Source organism: Stenella coeruleoalba (genome assembly GCF_951394435.1).
Source record: "Stenella coeruleoalba genome assembly, chromosome: 2".
In the NCBI taxonomy this organism is placed as follows: Eukaryota; Metazoa; Chordata; class Mammalia; order Artiodactyla; family Delphinidae; genus Stenella; species Stenella coeruleoalba.
This window is the reverse complement of record NC_137147.1, coordinates 147,528,006-147,551,812: the sequence shown is the minus strand read 5'-3', so window position 1 is coordinate 147,551,812 and position 23,807 is coordinate 147,528,006. Positions and strand designations below refer to the sequence as shown.

Sequence of the window (23,807 nt, the reverse complement as noted above, 5' to 3'; positions counted from 1 at the left end):
GCCATTTTTTTTTCAATTTACATTAGCTTTATTGCTGTTGCTTGAAAGAGATCAAGCTGGAACTAGAGATATTTCCTACGAATGTCATTCACTACAATTTAATAACTAGCAGAAAGCAAAACAAAGAAACCCCCAAAACCCAAAGCACTCTATCAGTGGTTATGCAGGGATGGGCACCTAGGAATTTAAGTTGATATAGTTGTAAGATGTGTTTCTATATCATGGAACTTCTTGATAATGCCAATATTTTGTTAGGCCATGGATAACACCCATGTTGGAGGCTTAGCTTATGATACAGTAGTCCCAAGGGAATACATTCCAAGACTCCCAGTGGATGCCTGAAACCAAGGATAGCACTGAACCCTATATATACTATGTTTTTTCCTATACACACATCCCTATGATAAAGTTTAATTTATAAAGTAAGAGATTAACAATAATTAATAATAAAATAGAAAATTATAACAATTTACTATAACGAATGTTATGTGAATGTGGTCTCTCTCTCAAAATATCTTATTGTACTGTATTCACCTATGTAAGGTTGCAAGATTATAAAATGCCGATGTGAAGAGATAAAGTAAGGTCAATGACGTAGGCATTATGTAAGTGTCATTGCCTTTTCAGTGCCATACGCCACCATCTCATAAGCTGTAAGAGAAGATCTGCCTAAGCATGGTGCCCAAGTCATGTCTGTTGCTAGACCTTCGGGTCTCTGTTCTGGACTTCTGACCACCTCCCTGCCATTATTGATCAGATAGCCAAGTGATAGAGTCATTCTGCCACCTGATGGCCACAACCAAGAACTGTACCTGGGAGATAACAGCTGCCCAAAGACCCGAAAAGGGAAAATTTGCAATGAGTGCATTATTGGTTCATCTATAATATAACTTCAGGATGAAACAGGACAACTGGTCAGATTCATTGCAAATTCTTGTTTAACTAAAGCACCTGAGTCACACACGCAGCTATATTCGAGCCCCAAGGCTGCCTTTTATGAGTGTGTTTCTAGAAAAGAGAAGAATGATGTCTTTGATTCACTACTAGCTGAGAGAGTAATATTGCTTATCCTTTTTTCTTATATATATATATATATATATTTGAAATAATTTTAAACTTATAGAAAACTTGCAAGATTTACCAATTGTTAGCATTTTACTTACTCTATCATTATTACAAGTAACTTACTCTATTATTCTTTTTAAAAGAAATTTTTTCCTGAAACATTTGAGAATACGTTGTTATTAACCTAAGAAAACCACAGTTGATTTCACTGTGTATATTTCCTGACGGGAGGCTTTGGTATCACACCCTGTGTCCCTCCCTGCATTCCCTGCCTACCCTGCCCTTGTACTTATAAAGGAACAGAAATGGTATATGCTTGTGATAAACAGTCAGAAATACTATGAAATACATGAAGTAGAAGAATGGAGGCTCACCAGCTCCTAGCTCTGTTTTACTTCTTAGAGGTAATTAATGTTAACAGTTTGGTATCTGTCCTTTTAGACTTTTCTCATACATAATTATAAGATAATTTATCACTACAGTAATGTAATGATTTGCGGTGTAATAATCACCTAACAGTGGGATTTTAATTTTACGAAGTATTCTACATGCTATTCTGCCACTTGGTAGTACATAACAATATACTGTGGGCTTCCTTCGAGTGTGCACACAAATCTGGCGTACTTTTTAATTGGATAGAGAGTATTCTGCTATATGTATGTACCATATTTGAACGTATTTAGCGACTCCTGTGTTAATGGAAATTTATGTAGTAGTATTTGTGTTTCCAAGTGAGACAAAATACGAAAGCCAAGCTATAGCTAGTGCACATGTGTGAGCCATGAGCTTCGGGATCCTTCTGAGACCTTTTCAAGTAACTTCTTCAAACACAGTCTGTCCCTCGAACAGCTTTGTAAAGATGGTGAACTGGTCTGATGTAGTGATACCTGACAGTTTCTAGCCAATAGTCTTCTATTTGGATTGGAAAATAATGCCTTTCTATAATGTGTTAAAACCTCAGATTTCCCCAAATACGATTTAAATAATGTTTTGCTTAAAACTTGTGAACTCAAAATTTAAAAGAAGGGTATTTGGTGGTGTTTTTAACCAGCATTTGTGGAGTGGGGATGATTTGTGAGGAGTAAATGAACTAATATAGGTCATGTATCTTGTACAGTGCATGGTATGTAGTACTATTCCTTAGAGTCATTCATCTGCAAATATTTATTGAGCCCCTACTACATGCAAGGCACTGTGCTAGGCACTAGGGTTTTAGTGATGAAAAAAGCGGTTGTCCTTCTTCCTTAAATGCAGCTTATATTCTTTCTAGCAGGAGAGAGAGACATTAAATGAATTATTGCAAAATAATTATTTTATTTCACTTATGATTCTGATTTGTAGATTTGGGGGGGTTCTGTAGAAATGATATCATCTACAAATAATGACAATTTAATTTCTTCTTTTCTGATCCTCATATCCTTAGTCTCTTTTTCTTGTCATCTTGTACAGGCTAAAATGTTCAATACAGTTAAGTAGAAATTGTGGTCGTGGGCATCTTTCTCTGGTTTTCAGCTTTAATGAGAATACCTCCAGAGGTTTTCCACTTTTGGATGATAATCAAACATGGATTTATCAGATTCAGGATGTTTTCTTACATTCCAAATTTACTAAGAATCTTTATAATTTGCATTGAGTTTTCTCAAATGTTTTTTGCATCTGTTCAAGTCATCAGATAATTTTTCTCTCTTAATCTGTTAATGTAAATTTAGCAAGGTGGCTATATATGTTAATGTACAAAGGTCAGTTTCTTTACTGTAAACCAATAGCAAACAACTAGAAAACATACTTAAAATGAAGATTCCATTTAAAATAAAATCAGAGAATGTGTAATAACTAGGCATAGATCTAACAAAAATTATTCAAGACTTCTTGAAAAATTTTTTAAATTTGATTAAGAAATAATAAGAGGGGCTTCCCTGGTGGCACAGTGGTTGAGAATCTGCCTGACAATGCAGGGGACACAGGTTCGATCCCTGGTCTGGGAAGATCCCACATGCTGTGGAGCAACTAAGCCCGTGCGCCACAGCTACTGAACCTGCGTGGCACAGCTACTGAAGTCCACGCGCCTAGAGCCCGTGCTCCGCAACAAGAGAAGCCACCACAGTGAGAAGCCCGCACACCGCAATGAAGAGTAGCCCCTGCGCGCCGCAACTAGAGAAAGCCTGTGTGCAGCAACAAAGACCCAACGCAGCCAAAAATAAATAAATAAATTTATTAAAGAAAAAGAAATAATAAGAAAACATTAGTAAATAGAAATGGGTATTATATTCAAGGGTAGGAAATCTTAATATCTTTAAAAGTATCAGTTTTCACAAATTAATCTTTAGAATCAATAGAATTCCAATTAGAATTCAGAGTTTTACAGAGAAACTTGATAAGATGATCCTAATGTTTATATGTCAGGGTTAAGAGTAAAAATTATCCAGGACACTTCTGAAGATGACCAAGGAGGGGAGAATTGCCCTACCAGATGATAGCAAGACTTGTTATGAAACTACAGTAATTAAGATGGTATGTTGTTGGCTTAGGGATAGAGAAACTGAACAATGGAATAGGATAGAAAGTCCAGAAATCGAACCACACATGTCTGGGACTTTGGTATATGTGATAGATGGCACAGCAGATCAGTGGAGAAAGGAGGGATTGTTCTGTAAATGGGGCTAGAAAATTTATTATCCTTATCAAAAAAGATCCTTTGTTTCCTGCCTCACACCAGATACAAAATCCACTCCAGATGAGTAAATGCTAAACATAAGACTTAAAACTTTTAATAGAAGTATATAGATGGATATATTTTAGGCCAGCAGTCCCCAACCTTTTTGGCACCAGGGACCAGTTTTGTGGAAGACAGTTTTTCCACGGACCGGGGCAGAGGGGATGCGGTTTGGGGATGATTCAAGCACATTACATTTATTGTGCACTTTATTTCTATTATTATTACATTGTAATGTATAATGAAATAATTATACAACTCACCATAATGCGGAATCAGTGGGAGCCCTGAGTTTGTTTTCCGGCAACTAGATGGTCCCATCTGGGGATGATGGGAGATAGTGACACCCGAAGTGTATTGCTTATGTCTAGTCTACTCCGTAATCTTGTTTCGGTTGCTGTCACTGCAGAAAACTCTGCAGGATGTTGGAAATGGAAGCAGGCTTTTCAGTGCTTTTGTGGCAATCTCAGGCTATTCCACTTTCACCTTAATCCAGATCATATGAAGTTGTCTCAGACATACTTTTAAGGCCACCGTCATTTGCAGTCTTAAGAAGTTGATCCTCTTCTAGCATGGACAAAGGCGCTTCACCTGGCTTATTCACAAATGGGTCGCGGATCCATTCCTTCCCAGTTTGGGGGTCTTTTGTGCTTGAGAGGTAATGCTCACACTCTTCTGAAAGCTGAGATAGGTGATCATGCACCAGCTGGGAGAAAGAAGGCCCTGGCTCAGTCTCTTTCAAAATCTCTGCTAATGTTTGAAACATGTCAAAAATCCTAACATTCACTCATCGCCCCCATAATTCCAGTTTGGCTTTGAATGCAGCCACCTTATCTGCCGACTTGAACACAGTTGTGGTTCTCCCCTGAAGTGACAGATTGAGTTCGCTGAGCAGGTTGAATATTTCTCGTAAGTAAGCAAGCTTTTTTTGTTTTTTGTGGGTTTTTTTTTTTGCGGTACGCAGGCCTCTCACTGCTGTGGCCTCTCCCGTTGAGGAGCACAGGCTCCGGACGCGCAGGCTCAGCGGCCATGGCTCACGGGCACAGCCGCTCTGCGGCATGTGGGATCTTCCCAGACCGGGGCACGAACCCGTGTCCCCTGCATCGGGAGGCAGACTCTCAACCACTGTGCCACCAGGGAAGCCCACAAGTAAGCAAGTTTTGTGACCCATTCTGTGTCACTGAAATGTGCTGCCACTGGTGACTGTTTTTCTAAAATCTCTGGAGCGGCTCTCGTAACTCAAAAACTCTGGCCAGTGACCTACCTTTAGAAAGCCATCTCACTTCTGTGTATAAGGGAATACCTCTGTGCTCTACGTCCATCTCCTCATGGAGCTGCGCGAACAGACGTGAGTTAAGGGCATGTATTTTAACGTGGTTGATAATTTTAATCACATCCTGCAAAACGTTGTTAAGTTCAGGTGACATTTTTTGGGTAGCCAGCATTTCTCTATGGGTGACACAGTGTGTGGACTCACATTCGGAAGCGACCTCTTTGACCTGAGTAGTGAAACCAGAAAGCTGTCCAGTCATGGCAGCCGCTCTGTCTGTGCATATACTGACACAAAATGACCAATTCAGTTTTCCTGATATGTAGTCATTCAAAGACCCTAATAGTTCTGCAGCTGTGGTGTTGGTTGGCAACAAAAGTGCACATAACATATCCTCATGCACATCCTCCTGAAAGATGTATCGCACAAAAACAAGCATTGTTGCCTTGTTGTCAACTTTGGTAGACTCGTCAACCTGGATTGCGTACCATGGTGACTCATTAATCCTCTCTAACAGTTGTGCCTTAGTATCCTCTGCTGTTTCATCAGTTCATCTAGTTATGGTGCTAGCCGAAAGAGGAACATGTGCCACCTTTTGAACTGCAGCCTCTCCTGAAAGTTCACGACAAATGTCCGTAGCAGCAGACAGGATCATCTCTTCACCAACAGTAAGGGGCTTCTTAGCTTTAGCAATGCAGACACATTTCATGCTCTCAGTGCAGACGCATTTGATGAAGTGGTGGCCTTCAATACTTGCTTCTGTTCTTCGTGTTCATGTGTTTTTCTTTTGAAAAACTCCAAAGCCTTGTCTTTTAATGCAGGGTGCTTGGTCTCCCCGTGGAGAAGCAGTTTTGAAGGTTTCGTGCCTTTGTTGGATAGCCGGTTGCCACATATTATACAAAGCGGGCTTGGAGAATGTGAATCACCTGTTGCGATGAACCCCTAATTTAAGTAGGACTCTTGGTATTTTCTTTTAAATGCAGCTTTCTTTTTGTTGGCAGTCTTAGAGGCTTCTGCTGTCTCATCATTGGGTCTTTTCAAAGAAGCTCTCCAGCAGCGTTTGTTTATTACTCGTTTTGGCTAGGGTTAGCTTGTGGGCTTACCCAAACTGTGACTGAGATAAGTGCACAGCGTGGGAAAGAGGCGTGGATGGAAGTGGTAAATAAAATAATGGGCGGGCCACGCATGGACTAAAATAAGTGTTGGATTCTGACTTAAAGCCTGCCACCAGATGCAGCTCTACAATTGAAGTACATCAACTCACTTGCCACTGTAAAGCCTGCCACCAGATGCAGCTTAATTGTCACTTACCATTCAGTAATAGGGTTTTTTTTTTTCATAAATTTATTTATTTTTGGCTGGGTTGGGTCTTCGTTGATGCGCGCAGGCTTCCTCTAGTTGCGGCGAGCGGGGGCTACTCTATTTGTCGTGCGTGGGCTTCTCATTGCTGTGGCTTCTCTTGTTGCGGAGCACAGGCTCTAGGCCCGCGGGCTCAGTAGTTGTGGCCCACGGGCTTAGTTGCTCCACACGGGCTTAGTTACTCTGGGGCATGTAGGATCTTCCCGGACCACGGCTCGAACCCGTGTCACCTGCATTAGCAGGTGGACTCCTAACTGCTGCGCCACCAGGGAAGCCAGTAATGGGTTTTTTTTTTTAACATCTTTATTGGAGTATAATTGCTTTACAATGGTGTGTTAGTTTCTGCTTAATAATAAAGTGAATCAGTTATACATATACATATGTCCCCACATCTCTTCCCTCTTGCGTCTCCCTCCCTCCCACCCTCCCTATCCCACCCCTCTAGGTGGTCACAGAGCACCGAGCTGATCTCCCTGTGTTATGCGGCTGCTTCCCACTAGCTATCTTTTTTACGTTTGGTAGTGTATATATGTCCACGCCTCTCTCTCACTTTGTCACAGCTCACCCTTCCCCCTCCCCATATCCTCAAGTCCATTCTCTAGTAGGTCTGTGTCTTTATTCCTGTCTTACCCCTAGTTCTTCGTGACATTTTTTTTTCTTAAATTCCATATATATGTGTTAGCATACGGTATTTGTCTCTGTCTTTCTGACTTACTTCACTCTGTATGACAGACTCTAGGTCTCTCCACCTCAAGTAATAGAGTTTTGATATGAGTCTACAAGCAATTGATTTATTATGGTCTCTGTGCAGTCAAACCTCTCTGCTAATGATAAGCTGTATTTGCAGCCACTCCCCAGCACTAGCATCACCGCCTCAGCTCCATCTCAGATCATCAGGCATTAGATTCTCATAAGGAGTGCGCAGCCTAGATCCCTCCCATGCGCAGTTCACAGTAGGGTTGGCGCTCCTATGAGAATCTAATGCCGCTGCTGATCTGACAGGAGGCGGAGCTTAGGCGGTAATGCAAGCGATGCGGAGCGGCTGTAAATACAGATGAAGCTTCACTCGCTCGCCTGCCGCTCACCTCCTGCTGTGCAGCCCGGTTCCTAACAGGCCATGGACCGGTACTGGTCTGTGGCCCGGGGGTTGGGGGACCCCTGTTTTAGACCTTTAGGTAGCAGAGGATTTCTTCTTGATATAAAAGGCATTGATGGATTTGATTATTTTAAAAGTTAAAACGTTGCTCATCATTCTTAAAGAAGAAAATAAGAAGTTACAAATTGAGGAAGATATTGGATGGTAAAAGGTTAGTGTCAAGAATATATAAAGACCTCATACAAGTTAATAAGAATAATGCCAACAACCCAATATAACAGTGGGTAAGAGACATGAACTGATATCTTAGCAAAGAAGAAACACATATGGCCGATAAACCTGTGAAGAGATTCAACATCACTGGTTAATGTTGAAATGAAAATTTAAAAACATAACAATGTATGCTTTTTTACACCCAGTTGATTGGCATCTGAAATATCTGACAATGCCAAGCATTAGAGAGGGTGTAGGTGCCTAGGATCTCTTACCCATTGCTCGTAGGAGTATAAATTAGTGGGGTCTGATAGTACCTCCCAGTGTTGAACATACACATAGTCTGTGATCCATCAGTTTCTGCCTGAGATACATGGTTGTACTTGTACCACAGGAGAGCATGTTCATAGCAGCATTGTTCACAATAGCAAAATCCCAGAATAACCCAAAGTGCCCAGCAGTGGGAGTATGGACAAATAAATCGTAACAAACAGTAGAATGTTATTCTGTAGTTAAAATGAAGAACTACAGTGGCGTGTAACAATATAGTTGAATCTTAGCAATAAGTGAAAACAATAAGTATCAAAATATTACATATGACATAATGGCTTTTTAAAAGTTGAATTCAACTAATGCACACATAACATACTTTCAAGAAATATATATATATGTATGTATATATGTATATATACACACACATGCATACGTGTGTGTATGTGTGCAATATAGTCTTAAAAGGAGAACAAGGGAATGATGACAGGATTCAGAATAGGAGCAGTTATTAAAAAGTAATTAACTGGGGCTTCCCTGGTGGCGCAGTGGTTGAGAGTCCGCCTGCCGATGCAGGGGACGCGGGTTCATGCCCCGGTCTGGGAAGATCCCACATGCCGCGGAGCGGCTAGGCCTGTGAGCCATGGCCGCGGAGCCTGCGCGTCCGGAGCCTGTGCTCCGCGACGGGAGAGGCCACAACAGTGAGAGGCCCGTATACAGCAAATAATAATAATAATAATAATAATAATAATAATAATTAACTGAATGAAGTGAGCCATGCATGGACTAATGAGAACGTGTCATGAAACAAGGATTAAGAGATTAATGATAATAAATAGTAATAATAATAAATGTTTATTATAAGAAGTTCAGTAAAAGAGAAATGTGGGGCATCCTGAAAGTGTGTACTTGCTGTACCCGATCTACTCTGGGGGCTCCAGGAAGGCTTCCATAAGGAAGTGACTTGTGTGCTTAGCTTGAGGGATGAATAGTAACTAAGCAGGTGAAAAGGGCAGGGAAGAACACTGCAGACGGAGAGAACAGCCTGCATCAAGGCCTTGAAGTGGGAAGGAGTGACATAAGTTCAAAGCCCTGAAGTGTAATCATTGTGGCTGAGGGCAGAGGAAAAACGGGGACAGAATATAGGAGATGATGCAGGGAGGTAAGTGGGTTGGGACCAACTCTTTCTGAGCGTTTTAAAGGATTTTTGTTTTATCCTAAAACAGGAAATTGTTCAAGGAATTTATACAGAATTTAATTAGTTTGATTTTTCTTTGCTCACACTTTTGTTTCTTTGGGGTTAATTCCTAGATTGAAAGGTACATAGAAATATATTCATGTTTCAAGATTTGGGGTATATACTGCCAAGTTGCCCTCAAGAAAGCTTATAAAATATACTTTTCCACCTACAGTGTGTGATATAGCATGATTGTACAAATGCCAGCATTGAGCATTAAACATTAAAAAAGATTTCCAGTATAGAAGGATAGTGACATAATTGTTGCTTTGTGTCTATTTTATTATGAACATTGAAATTTAGAAAGTGCATATATGCAGTTTGTCAGATTGTGTTTTAAAATATTAAAAAATATTTTAGTCAATATTAAACATTTTTTTTTCCTAATACTTTTTTTTTCTGTTACTTCCAAAAAGGACTATAGCATTTTAGCCAAATGATTAAGCTAAACAAGAGAAAATGTGATTCAATACCAAGTAAGGACTCAAGAAGTTTGGAATAATTGAACTGGTAGCTTACTTTCTTCAGAGTCTACAAAACAATACATTTTCCAAAAATTTTCTCAGTTTGCTCACTGTTGTTTCTTACATCCTACTCCTTCTCTCTGGGTGTTCTTTTCTTCGTACTGAAGTCTATTATTTAATGACTTTTTCAGTATGGCTGTGTGGGTGATACCTTTTTTAATCTTTGTATGTCTAAAACTGTCTTTATTTTGTACTTATTCTTGCATGATAGGTTGTTTCCGCTCAATCCTTAGAAGCTGTTTCTCCAACATCTTATGATATTTTTTGTCTTCTGATATCTACTATGTTCTGATATCACTTGTGTGCTGTCAATCTTACAGTCAGTCAAAAAAGTCATTTTGTCTTTAGTCTCTGGTAGGTTTTAAAATCTTTATCATGGGTTATCTGAATTTCACCATGCTCTATTTTTACTTATGCCACTTTGTATTCATTGAATACTTTAAAACACATGTCTTTTTTCAGTTTTAGAAAGTTGTCAGCACTCACACCTCAAATATTGCTTTTTTGCCATTCTCTCCATTTTTTCTTTTGGGACTTCTCAACCTCCCTTTGACTTACGTTAGCATCTCCTTATTTGTCCTCCATCTTTCTTAACTATTTTTTCATGTTTTGAATCTCTGTCTGTCTTTGCTGCATTCTGAGTGAGCTCCTTGCTACTATCTTCTAATTCACTGATTTTATCTTCAATCATGTCCAGTCATGTTTGTCAGCTCTATTAAGAAAACTGTTTAGCTTATTTCTAGGATTTCTCATTTTTTTCTCTTAACCCCTTATTCTTTTTTCATCTTTGCTTTTTAAAAATAGTTTAGAGTTCTCTTGATGGATGTGAATCTATCTTTGATTGTGGAGTACTTTAAACATTTGTATTTTAAGCTCATCTGATCCCAGGCCATACATGTGAGTTGAAGGAAACTGGCAGTAGGAAGAGTAGAGGCCACAGGAGTCTGGGCTCCTGTAATTTACTTATGCCTTTAGGACTGTTAAGCCTGACGTCTGTATATCCCTTTCCCTCCAAGACGGAGTGCTGCCCATATGCCCACTTCTATGGCTTGGTGTTCATGATGGGCTGCCCAGATTGCATGGTCACTCAGTGACTCCTGCTTAGGCATGCAGTCTCTACTGGAGCCCAGTAGCAAGCTGGCTGCTCCTTCTCAAAGCAGGAATGATTGTGTTGGAACAGGGCATGACTTTGCTCTCAATTCCTAGGGGGTCATTCTGTGACTCTGCTGTTAGCGTTTGACAGAGCATTCATAACCCAGCTTATCTGCCGCAAATACTTTGGGCACCTTTGGAACTGCCAAGTTGTACGGCTCAAGGGCAGAGCAGCTGGGACCAGCTGTAGAGCCTTCTGCTCTGGACCACACTTAAAGCATACAGCCTTACAGGTGGTTTGGTAAAAGGTTAGGAATAGTACTTTCAAATGTGGTAGAAGTTGCCTCCAAAATCCAGAGGCCCCGAACCTGGGAGGGCGGAAGTGGTACTACAGAGCGACGGACCACGTCTGGCTCACTGTGTAAGCTTGTTGTAACTGGGCTCTCACTGCATATTCAGTTTTGTACTCGTGAGCCTTGCAGAGGCTTTGTTGCTTTGATGCTTACATCTCTAGTCTTATTAAGCAACATCCCTGTGGTTTAACTTAAAAACCGTAATGAGAGCAGCTCTCTGCATTCATTCAGAACTCTGTTAAAAGGCATGATTCATAGTGCAGTTTCTTCGAGTGCGGTCGTGCACTTTATAGTGTGTAAGGATGCTGTAGCGCGTGTTTGAAGACTTTGATAAGAATTATCTTTGTCGTTTGCCCGGATAGATGTGACGCCAGCATAGCCAGACTCTCTGCTGAGCACAAAACGACCTACGAGGGGCTCCAGCACTTGAACAAAGAGCAGCAGGCTGCCAAGCTGATCTTGGAAACGAAAATCAAAGATGCGGAGGGACAGGTATGACCTGTTTCAGGTACCTTTGTGAAAGTGAGTATTTGTTCTTATCGAAGAATAACGTGGTGTTGATTATTTCCTGCCTGAGAAACTAGGTAGGGCACCCAGCATAAGCATCCCTTTTCTTCTTCCTCCTTCTGTTTCACTGGAGTGGCCCTTTGTGAGTATGTGACCAAAATGCCAAGATTTTTCAGTACAGTCCTAATTTTAAAGATTCTTTCCCCTCCTTCTTCAAACAATTAACATGTTCCAAAACTTCTAAATTATATCTCCAAAACTATCTCTTACACAGGTAAGTGATCAAAGCATTGTTTTACAGGACACTCATCCCAGTTGGGGCTCAGGAAATAGATACTTTATTCATGAGACTTATGGACTGCCTCATCACATAGTTTGTATGTGGGAAAAGATTAAAACAAAGCTAGAGAGTAGGCTGGCTAATAAATTTCAGAGTATTCCACCTTGCAATTCACAGATTAATTTCTCAAAGCAAAACTCTTGGCATTTCAGTTTTTTTGGGGCTTCTTAGAAGTTCCCCTTTGCCATAATGGGGCCTATCTTCTAGGACTTTCCCTACAGTGTCGGCCTTACTTGCTATTCTTCATTTAAAGAGAGACTGTTCAGTAAAATGGAGTATCTAGTCAATTTACTGGGTTAAACATACTTGTGTGCTAGCTACCTCTGATAAGGATCTAAAGCTACTTATGTAAAAAATAGTTATTATAAAACCTTGAAAAAAAGAATAAAATGAAATAAGTCCAATAATTTTCTCTAAAGAAATGTGAGGACAGAATTATTAGATCAGAAAATAGATGCTAAGGAAATACTAAGCTTTCTAGTAGCCAAACCGAGTAAAAAACATATAGAAATCCATAAAAAGAGACATAATTTTTCTTTGTTTCGGATCTGATAAATACCTATTCTGTGAATCTCGAATTAAGGAACATCGAACATCAGAATTTTTGCAAAAAATAAAGGCATTTCATAAAGGGCTAGTTTTATATTATTCAGTACATTTTAGTAAAAAGACAAGGAAAATGGATAGGTAGTGGGAGAAAGGAGTGAGAGGAGTTATAGTTTAAAAATTATATATTCTGGTAACTTAACTTGATACGTAGGTACATCTGGGACCTTGATGGAATCTGTAAGTGATAAGAATTCCATTCTGTGATTAGCAACCACACTAATGGTAGAAATTCCAAGGTAAAAATGACTTACATTTTATGCCAGCAGGGGGAAGTAGTGCTCCTGGGCAGAAGCTGGGCTTGCTCATCAGAGACCTGTAGTTAAAGTGCTCAGTGCATGATGAATATTTTGGCAGTGCTACTGGTCTGATTTTTTTTTTTTTTTTTTTGGCTGTGCCACGCAGCTTGTGGGATTTCAGTTCCCTGACCAGAGAATGAAACTGGGCCACGGCAGTTAAAGCCCAGAATCCTAACCACTAGACCACCAGGGAACTCCTCTGGTCTTGATTTATTTATTTATTTATTTTCGGTATGCGGGCCTCTCACTGTTGTGGCCTCTCCCATTGCGGAGCACAGGCTCCGGATGCGCAGGCTCAGCGGCCATGGCTCACGGGCCCAGCCGCTCCGCGGCATGTGGGATCTTCCCGGACCGGGGCACGAACCCGTGTCCCCTGCATCGGCAGGCGGACTCTCAACCACTGCGCCACCAGGGAAGCCCCTGGTCTTGATTTTTGATGGGTGTGTATAAAAGAAAATGGAAGTGGAGAGATGAGGCGATCTCCTAAATGAATTTATGAAATTAGATTGAATTTAATGCCATTGACGAGAATACAGCTCACTAATGTTTTCTGAAATTACTTCTGAAAAGGTTTGATATGACATTTACAAGCGAAGTTTCTTTTCCAGATTTCTCAGCTTTTGAACAGAGTGGACTTGTCGATATCCGAGCAAAGCACCAAACTGAAGATGTCCCACAGAGACAGTAACCACCAGCTTCAGCTTTTGGACAATAAGTGAGTAATCAACTTAGAAACATCTGTTTTGGTTGAAGCTCTTCATGAGCTTACTCAATACTGTAATTTTTTCCCTTTTGGTTTTCATTTATTGCACAAGCAAAGTGAAAACCATAATGGAAGTTCACGGGAAAATTTCCTTGTAGCCTGTTGCCACTTTACCTTCCTAATTATTGTTTTTAGTGATTGGATAATAACCCATCTGTTTATCCAACATATATTTCTTGAATATGGCCTAGGTGCTGAGGATCCAGTAATGAAGAAAAACAGGCTCTGTTCTTATCCTTGCGGAGTTGATAGTCTAGCGAGCTGATGAGTATTAATCGAATAATGACCTAAATATAGCACACTAAATATGGTGCATGCTATATTATCACTAATGGTGATAAGTGCTTTGAAGGAAAGATACGTGCTTGTGGTACGCTGAATAATGGTTCCTCCAAATATCGCCACGTTCTAATCCCTGTGAATATTATATGGCAAACAGGGACTTTGCAAATGTGATTAGATTAAAGATCTTAAGATGAGTAGATGATACAATGTTATCTATGTAAACCCGATGTAATAGTCCCTAGAGTCCCTATAAGAGGGAGGCAGGAGAGTCGGAATCAGGAGAGAAGGCCATGTGACAACAGAAGCGGAGATTGGAGTGTGATGTGCTATGAAGGTGGGGGAGGGGGCCATCAGCCATGGAAGACAGGCGGCCACTAGGGGCTTAAAAAGGGAAGGAAACTGTTCTCCCCTCAGAGCCTCCAGAAGGGACCACCTCTGCTGCAGTGAAAACTGATTTCAGACTTCTGGCCTTCAGAACCAAAAAGGAATGACTGTGTTGTTTTAAGCCACCATGTGTGTGGTGACGTGTCACAGTAGCCGTGGGAAGCTAATAGGGTGGTGCTGTGAGAATGAGTAACAGAAGTCTGGTTGTGGGACCTTCCGGAGGAGGCGATGTTGGGAGTGAGAGCTGAAGCACGAATGGCATTCACGAGGAAAAGAGTGAGGTGAAGACACAGGAGATGGAATAGCCCGTCGCAGGAGGAATGTGACATGAGGCAAACTGCAGGGTGCAGAGGGGGCTGAACAGAGCGTGCTGGTGGGGAATGAGGCTGGAGAGGAGGTGGGCCAGCATGCAGGGCCCTGTAGACCGTGTTCAGGACATCTTGTTTCTTTCCCTGGAGCAATAAGGAGCTGTTGGAGGATTTTAAGCAGATAGGGTGATATAGTCAGATGTATATGTTAGTTTTTTAAAATGGCCTTGATCGCAGTTGGAAGATGGATCACAGGGGCTGAAGCAGAGATGGGGATGTCGGCTGTGGGGGGGCATTGCTGCAGGCATCTAGGTGAGAGAGGTCTGCACCTAGGGGCTGCTGAGCTGTCTAGTTAAGGACCGTCTGATGTGTTATACTTTGCATTGTGTTTTAGTGACACTTTAAACTGGACTTGCCCCCACTGAAACTCATCTGCTGCTCTTCTGCTCAATCACAGAACCATACACTTTTCCCTGTCATGAATCTTCATGAGCTTGGCATTTTCCTGCCAAAGCAGAGCCAGTAGTGACCATAGATGTGTATGTGTGTGTGTGTTTGTGTATTTGACTTATTATATTTTTTTAAAGATGACTTCAGTATGGAACTTGTTAGAGGCTTGTGGAAGTTTTAAATTTATTATTCTCCTGGTTCTTGTATCTCATTCTCTCCATGCTTAATGCCATTTTAGGGTTATGGCTGATTTAACAGGAATTCTCTTGTGAAAACCATGTTTCCTTTCCTCTAATTATCTGTATTTATATCATTACTGAGTTATGTCACTCTTTCTCATACATTCTGCAGTCTTGCCAAGTACAGAAAGATCTCCCATCCCCTTCCTTCCATCGCACAGGAAGAAAATAAACATCTTAGTATTTTCTCTTCCTCAGTAGATATTATTAGCAGTCATGAACATCTTTCTTTTTCTTCCTACAATTTAAAGTCCAGAAGTCTAGACACAAAGGCTGTTCACAGAGGTAAGGGGACCAAGCCTGGGGCCTGTGTAAGGTAGAAGGACAGATTAGAGTCCCAAAAGGTAAAACCCTGGTTGGATGAACTAGGAGAAAAAAAAAAAATATTCCACAGAGACATCACAGGGAAACTTTCCTGTCGAAATCTTGATTCTGGGTAGAAGGGTAGAAGGCATTCCTTGAAAATTCAGGACCACAGTACAACTTCTACGTGGATTTAGAGCTAGAATTCACGTTACCCAAGCACCTTGAAGAAACCAGAGTAAGTAATTTATCTTAGAATGATCTTGATTTGGTAGTGGCCCGAGATGCCTGGCAGAAACAAATACAAATACTCAGTCTTCAAGTCTTCCCACAGACATGAAACTCTAAGGAACATGAATGTACAGTCAGAAACTGTAGGCCAGGGGAGCTAAGATCCCACATGTCTCGCGGCCAAAAAACCAAAACATAAAACAGAAGCCAAAATATTGCCAAATTCAGTAAAGACTTTAAAAATGGTCCACATCAGAAATTGTAGGCCAACACAAGGGAAAAAAATCACATAAGTAATAGAGTGAGAAGAAACAACAATAAGCAGAATCAGACTTCTAAATACTGCATATGTAGGAATTCTTGGATAAAGTGATGTGTGTGTATATACGTATGTATGTGTACGTGTGGGTATTCACACACGTACACATTTTTGAAGGTACAACTAAGGAATAAAAGCTTACCAAAAATGAACAGTCAGGGGAATTCCCTGGCTGTCCAGTGGTTAGGGCTCTGTGCTCTCACTGCTGAGGGCCTGGGTTCAAGCCCTGGTCGGGGAACTAAAATCCCACCAGTGACATGGTGTGGCCAGAAAAAAACCCAACAGAATTGACCAACAGCCAAATTGAGCTTCTAGAAAATATAATCATTGAAAATAAAGTGTAACTTCTTGCCTCCCCTGACCCGGGAGCCTGAACAGTGACCCAGATGGCCTTGGAGTCCAGCTTATAACCCCAGAAGTGGAGCCCAGCCCATGGCCCCCCTTGACTGCCGAGCAGAGCCTTGGGCTTTGCCCAAGCAAGGAACCCAACCAACAACCCCTCCTAAAAGCAGAACATACCCAGTGACCTTCCCTGACTAGGGAGCCCAGAGAGCAACCCCACTCAACCACAGAGCACAGCCTGCAGCTCCACCTGACTGCAGGGTACAGCGGGTGGCCCTGCCTGACCAGGGATCCCGGCCAGTGACCTTACTCATCAGGGGTGCACAACCAGCAGCCTGCCCAGTTGTGGAGCCTCAGGCCCCATCATGGAGTCATCAACCAGCACCAGCACTATGCTAGGGAACACAGTGACCCCACCAGACCAGAGGGAACTGCAGAGTCCAGCTGGTGGCTCCATTTGACTGTGCGACCCAGCTAGCAGCCCTGCCTTCCCTGGGAGCCCAGCCAGTAGGATCACCTGACCATAGAGCCCAGCCAGCAGTCCCCCACCACTCACACCTCAGCCCTTCCCAACTAGAGACCTAACAGACATATATAGAGCACTCCATCCAACAGCTGCAGAATATACATTCTTCTTAAGTGCACACAGAACATTCTCAGGATCATATGTTAGGTGACAAAACAAGTCTTAACAAATTAAAGAAGAGTGAAATCATGTTAAGTCCCTTTTCAAACCAAAATGGTATGAAACTAAAAATTAATGACAAGAGTAAATTTGGAAAATTCACACATATGTGAAAATTAAAGAACACACCCCTGAACAACCAGTGGGTCAAAGAAGATCAAAAGGGAAATTCGAAAAATCTTGAAACAAATGAAAATGGAAACACAACATACCAAAACTTATGGGATGCCACAAAGGCAGTTCTATGAAGAAAAAAGAAAGACCTTGAGTAAACAACCTACCTTTATACCTCAAGGAATTAGAAAAAGAAGAATAAACTAAGCCCAAAGATAGCAGAAGGAAGGAAATGATAAAGATTAGGCCAGAAATAAATGAAATAGAGAATAGGAAATAACAGAAAAACAACTGGGGGGAAAATCAGTAAAACTAATTGTTAGCCAAATAGACAAAACTTTAGCTAGACTAACCCAGACAAAAAGAAAGAGGACTCAAATAAATAAAATTATAAATGAAAGAGGAGATACTCAAACTGGTAACACAGAAATACAGAGGATCATAAGAGACTACTATGCACAATCATATGCCAACAAATTGGATAACTTAGAAGACATGAATAAATTCCTGAAACAACCTACTAAGACTGAATCATGAAGAAATAGAAAATCTGAACAGACCAATGATGAGAAAGAAGATCAAATCAGTAATCAAAAACCTCTCAACAAAGAAAAGTCCAGGACCAGATAGCTTTGTGAGTGAGTTCTAACAAACATTTAAAGAAGAATTAATGCCAGTCATCCTCAAACTCTTCCAAAAAGTTGGAGAGAACCCTTCCAAACTCATTGTATGAGACCAGCATTACTCTGATACCAAAACCAGATAGACATTACAAGAAAAGAAAATTACTGGCCAATATCCCTGATGAACATAGATGCAAAAATCTCAAAATGCTAAGAAACCAATTCAACAGCACATTAAAAGAATCATACACCATGATCAACTGGGATTTATCCCTGGGATGCAAGGATGTTTCAGTGTACACAAATCAATCAGTGTGATACATCACATTAACAGAATGAAGGATAAAAATCATTCGATCATCTCAATAGATGTGGAAAAAGCATTTGACAAAATTCAACATCATAATAAAGACTCTCGACAATTTGGGTATAGATAGAATGTATCTCAACATAATAAAGTCCACACATGACAAGCCCACAGCTAATCTAATACTCAACGATGAAATTTTGAAAGCTTTTTCTCTCAGATCAGAAACAAGACAAGGATGCCCACTCTCACCAGTTCTGTTCAACATAGTGCTGGAACTCTTGGCCAGAGCAATTAGGCAAGAAAAAGAAATGAAAGGCATTCAAATCAGAAAAGAAGAAGCAAAATTATCCCTGCTTGCAGATGATATGATCTTATAGAGAAAACTCTAAGGACTCCATCAAAGAACTATTAGAATAAATGAATTCAGTAAAGCTGCTGTGCTCCATGGTCAGTCTCCCAGGTTAGGTGGGGCTCCATAGTTGGGCAGGACTGCTGGCTTGCCTTCCTGCCCAGGTAAGGCTGAGAAGCTTTGTTTTTGATGATATGACCAGGAAGTTTACTTATCGCTTCCTCATATGTGTCCCATTGCCTGGCTTAGCCATAGGGCCACACGTAGCTGCCAGGGAGACTGAGAAGTGTAGTTTTGACTAGGTAGCCGTGGATCCAGTTCACATTTGAGGGTTTCTTAATAGGGAAGAAGAGGAGAACAGATACTGCAGAGAACTGGGGGCTTCTACCACAGTGGGTGTTCATTTTATTATTATTATTAAGTTACATATATCCTTGTGTACTTTTATTACTTTCATAATAAAAATAAAAGGGGAGGCAGCAAATGTGGGGTGTTATTTTAAGGTATGTGGAAAGGGAGAGTTATATAGGAATAGAAGTTGGGGGTTTTTTTTTTTTAATCTTCTGTTTGGTTTAAATTAAGAAATATATCTGTATGGGGCAAGAGCAATTTGGAGAACATTAGAGAGCTAGGGAGCCAGGCTCCAGTCCTGGGAGATAAGAGGGAGAAGCAGGAAGAGTCCAGGGCAAGAGGGGAGCCTGGAGGGGAGCCAGGCTACTGTGTCCTTTGAGCCAAGAGCACCCTGGAACCTCTGAACTGCAAAGATTAGTACGTAGCGTGGCTCTCTGTCACTGTGTGACACCTTGGTGTCCACACTGTCAGCTCTGTACGGGTGGGAGTATTACTAGGTGCTTTTCTGTTATATCCTCCTTCTCTCCTCCCTTCCCAATGTAGCGCTAAGTGCAATTCTAAGAAAAAGGTAAGCATGTAATTCTGAGTGAGCTGAATTTAAAGCTGATATATTTCTGAGAGATTTGATAGTCAGAGACTGAGACTGTTTGATGTCATATTAAAATGGTTTTATGACTAACTTGCTCACTTCCTTATTTTAGATTTAAAGGTACAATTGAGGAACTCAGTAACCAGATTTTATCTGCACGGAATTGGTTGCAACAGGAACAAGAGCGGATGGAAAAAGAACTTTTACAGAAAATCGATCAGCTTTCCTTTGTTGTTAAGGAAAACAGTGTAGGTGTTGATGTTCAGCCATAAACATAGTAAAGTTATTCGGTGGGACCTGCAATGTTTGAATAATACCTCGTAACTTATCATTGATTTATTTAGCACCACATTAAGCTGTTACAGTTGTCTCTTGCCTTAGAATCTCTTTCCATGGTTCATATTGACTCTTTGTGTTTGTTATAGAGAGACAGAGCACTTTGACTTATTTTGGTTAACAAAGACCAAGTAGAAATTTTCAGTGCTTTCAGCTAAGACGAAGCCAAATCCAGACCTTCATGAACCAAATTGTCCAGCTGCATTTACGATTACATACTTCATTTAGTTTGTTTTAATTCTGCGATCTGGTAGAAACAGTGTTGACTAGATTTCTCCCTCCAGGCCCCTCCATCAAACTATAAACCCAGTATGAGGCGTCACAGTGCAAGATCTAAACAGAATCCAGTTTTCTTTTCCATGTTCCTTCTCATTTTACCCCGCTCTCCTGCAGAACTAAGGTTTGCAGAACTACTCAAAAATCATATCAAGGAAGCCTTGCATATATAGTATTCAATATCAGTACTTGGCAAGCAGTTGTTTTTTGGTTTGGTTATCTAGCCTGACCATCTCCCTCTCCCTTCTCTTTTCTTTCACTGCTTCCTCCCCTTGGACTTGGACGGAGCATAAGTGACTGGTGTAGATTGCATCTCTGGCTCTGCTCTCTCTCGATGCTGAGCTGTTGAATTGCAGACTGTGCACTGAACACGTCAAGAGAGTTTTGTTATGCTGTAGCCCCCTTACAGCTTGATGTTTGTAGTCTTGGCCTCTAAAGCTTGCCTGCAGACCCAGATTCTCATAAGAACCAAGCATAGTGGAGAGGAAAGGAAAGAAAATATTCTGTTTCAAATATTTCTTTACATGTCTCCATATTTTTATCAGATCTCCTGATTTACCTAGATTCGTAATAATACATTTGTAGGCTTCTAGGTCTTTGGAGCACTACTTTTACATCTAGATAGGCTTAATAACTAACAATAAACTCCAGGATAATGGTGACTTTAATATGATAGAAGCTTATCTATCTTTCACATAAAAGAAGTCTGGGTGTAGGAATCACAGGGCTAATGTGGTAGCTTGTCAGTCCTCAGTGACCCATGATCTTTCTGGTTTAACTCTCTGCCAGTCCTAGAGAGTGACCCTTGTACTCATAGTTCAAGATGGCCGCTAGAGCTCCAGCCATCACCTCTTAGTTCCAGGAACAGAAGAAAGAAAGAAGAGGCAAGGATATGCCTCAGCTATTTTTTAACTTTTCCTGGAAGTTGCCACATACGTTTGTACTTATATCTCATTAGCCAGAACTCAATCATAGGGCCACAGCAAACTCAGGAGACAATAGAAAAGGTAGTCTTTACTCTGGGTGACCTTATAGCCAGCTGAAAATCAGGGCTCTGTTATGGAAGAGGGGGAGAATGGATACTGGGGTGAGCACCAAGCAACCTTTGCAATTCTGTTCCCTGCAGATTGTTCTTAAATGGTATTATGACTGATGCGAATGCATCGGACTCTTTGGAGTAATCGAGTGCCATTCTTATCGTGGATCTCAGGGAGCCAGTGAAAGGGACATGGAGAAGAAGCTCAGCCAGATGTCAGCCAGACTGGACAGAATAGAAGAGAGTCAAAAGAAGAATCTGGAGGTGCAGAGGACAAAACAAGAAGAGGAGAAGGTGCACGGGCGAATCAGCAAGCTTGAGTTACAGATGACCGAGGACATGAAGGAAATGAAAGCAGAAGTTGATGCGGGTAGGCCAAAAAGAAAACGGTTCTCTGGGTCATTTTCTGTTTGATCTAAAATCCAGTGAATTAATATTACCCTACAACTACCACCAACCTGGCTGATGAAGTGTCCTTAGGTGATTTTCTAAATAGCTGTGGTATATTGAACGAAAATGTTGCTTCGTAGCCAAGGACGTGAAGACAGACCTCGAGAGACAGGCAAACAAGCCTAAAATCGCTTAGCTTGGAACTGATGTACATTTTCTTTAGTGCCACCTGCAGATTCTTTTCTGATCCAAGCCGAGGTCAATATGCCTCAGAAATAAGCATATATCTTTTTTTTTTAGGCTTAAATACTTTATTCTGTATTTACTAAATGTGTCTCCCATGCTTATTTGATCCATTATATAATCTAGCAACAAAGAACTAGAGAATATATAGGGAGTAAGACAAAATGAAATCTTAACAAAATTAAAGAGGATATTTTTATTCTTTAAGATTAAATACTATTAAAACTAAAATGCATTGTTTTCTTCTCTGTTAAAAGCATTTTATATGTATCTATATAAAGCATATATCTTTGAGGGGCCTTTGAAGGCTTATTTTATACGGCTGGCAATGTCCCACCATGGCAATGAATGATTCTCCTTTTCTCAAAAGTCCACAGGGCCCATTCCTCCACACTTGTTTAGAAGACAGTGTTAGAGATGATTTTAAGTTCTGAAGTGCTACCAGGTAAAGGAGGGATTCGATTTATCCTCTGAACTCAGGAATACAGAACTGGGACCAATAACTGGAAGTTACCTGAAGACAGACTTTAACTCAGTATGAAGCAGAAGCATCTACAGTTAACGGTCCTAGAAAGACACGGGTGCTTTGTGAGTCTCAGAACTCTTTACTGAAAGTATTTAAGTGAAGACTTGTTGACCATGGTCAGGAAAGAGAAGACAGACGGGTAGTGTGGGAAGGGGAACTATATTATCTCCTGATTCCTTCCAGTTTTCTGGTTCTGTGAATTTTCTTCATGGAATTGTTCTATTTTGGCCACATGGAAATAAAAGCAGTTAGTTATCCCAAGAATAATTTTGTTGTAACCACCACAAGGTTACTATTTTACTTAAGGAGAAGCTGCCATTAAATTTATGAATTTTAGAACTTGTGAAGATAAAAATGAATTTTCTTTCTTGGTCTTTTGGGTAGAATATGGTAGATGAATATTTTATTGATGGTTAACTTTGCATCATTTGCTGAGTGGATTTATTGTCAGCTATCCAACCTATCACTGAGGTTGTGAATAGTTAGTACCTAATAAGAAGCATAGGAGCCTTTTAAAAATCAAAAATATTGACTTTTTCTTGTTACAAAAACAAACTTCTTAGTGGAAAATCATAAAGCACAAAAAAACCCACAAAAAAACCCTCCTATTACCCAGAGTTCTTTTTTATGTATATTACCTTTCTATACATACAGGATATATATATATATATATGCTTTTCCAAATACAGGCTCATGCAATACATGCTGAATTGTAACCTACTCTTTTATTTAGTAATACGTTGTATCTTTTCATTCAGTAAGGACATTATTTTTTTAAAAACTCGCTCATTTTTTATTATTAATATTATTATTATTATTATTATGGCTGCACCACGTGGCTTGCGGGATCTTTAGTTCCCTGACCAGGATTGAACCCAGGCCCTCGGCAGCGAAAGTACTGAATCCTAACCACTGGACCACCAGGGAATTCCCAACAAAATTATTTTTAATAAGGAGTTTTTATACTTCTTTTTCATGAATTGTTACATAAAGAAAATTTTCTGAGAGAAAACTCTAAATATGCTAATGAAGACAAGATGTTTTTGACACTTATTTTAAAAACCAATAGGGGACTTCCCTGGTGGAGCAGTGGTTAAGAATCCACCTGCCAATGCAGGGGACATGGATGGGTTCGATTCCTGGTCCAGGAAGATCCCACATGCCGCGGAGCAACTAAGCCCGTGCGCCACAACTACTGAGCCTGCACTCTAGAGCCCGTAAGCCACAACTACTGAGCCCGTGAGCCACAACAACTGAAGCCCGTTGCACCTAGAGCCAATGCTCTGCAACAAGAGAAGCCATTGCAATGAGAAGCCTGTGCACCGCAACGAACAGTAGCCCCTGCTCACCGCAACTAGAGAAAGCCCATGCGCAGCAACGAAGACCCAAAGAAGCCAAAAATAAATAAATT

The 23,807-nt window shown here is 40.7% G+C and overlaps 1 protein-coding gene across 7 annotated transcripts in view; it reads left to right on the top strand.

The window, feature by feature from the left end:
* FAM81A (family with sequence similarity 81 member A) overlaps positions 1 to 23,807 on the top strand; it is a 123,873-nt gene that overhangs the window by 96,475 nt on the left and 3,591 nt on the right. For all 7 annotated transcript variants that reach the window (XM_079914573.1, XM_079914575.1, XM_079914574.1 and 4 more), the window contains exons 5-8: positions 11,555 to 11,684; positions 13,553 to 13,659; positions 19,702 to 19,837; positions 21,412 to 21,607. In XM_079914573.1, coding sequence (XP_079770699.1) covers positions 11,555 to 11,684; positions 13,553 to 13,659; positions 19,702 to 19,837; positions 21,412 to 21,607 — 569 coding nt within the window. The remainder of the gene's footprint in view (positions 1 to 11,554; positions 11,685 to 13,552; positions 13,660 to 19,701; positions 19,838 to 21,411; positions 21,608 to 23,807) is intronic.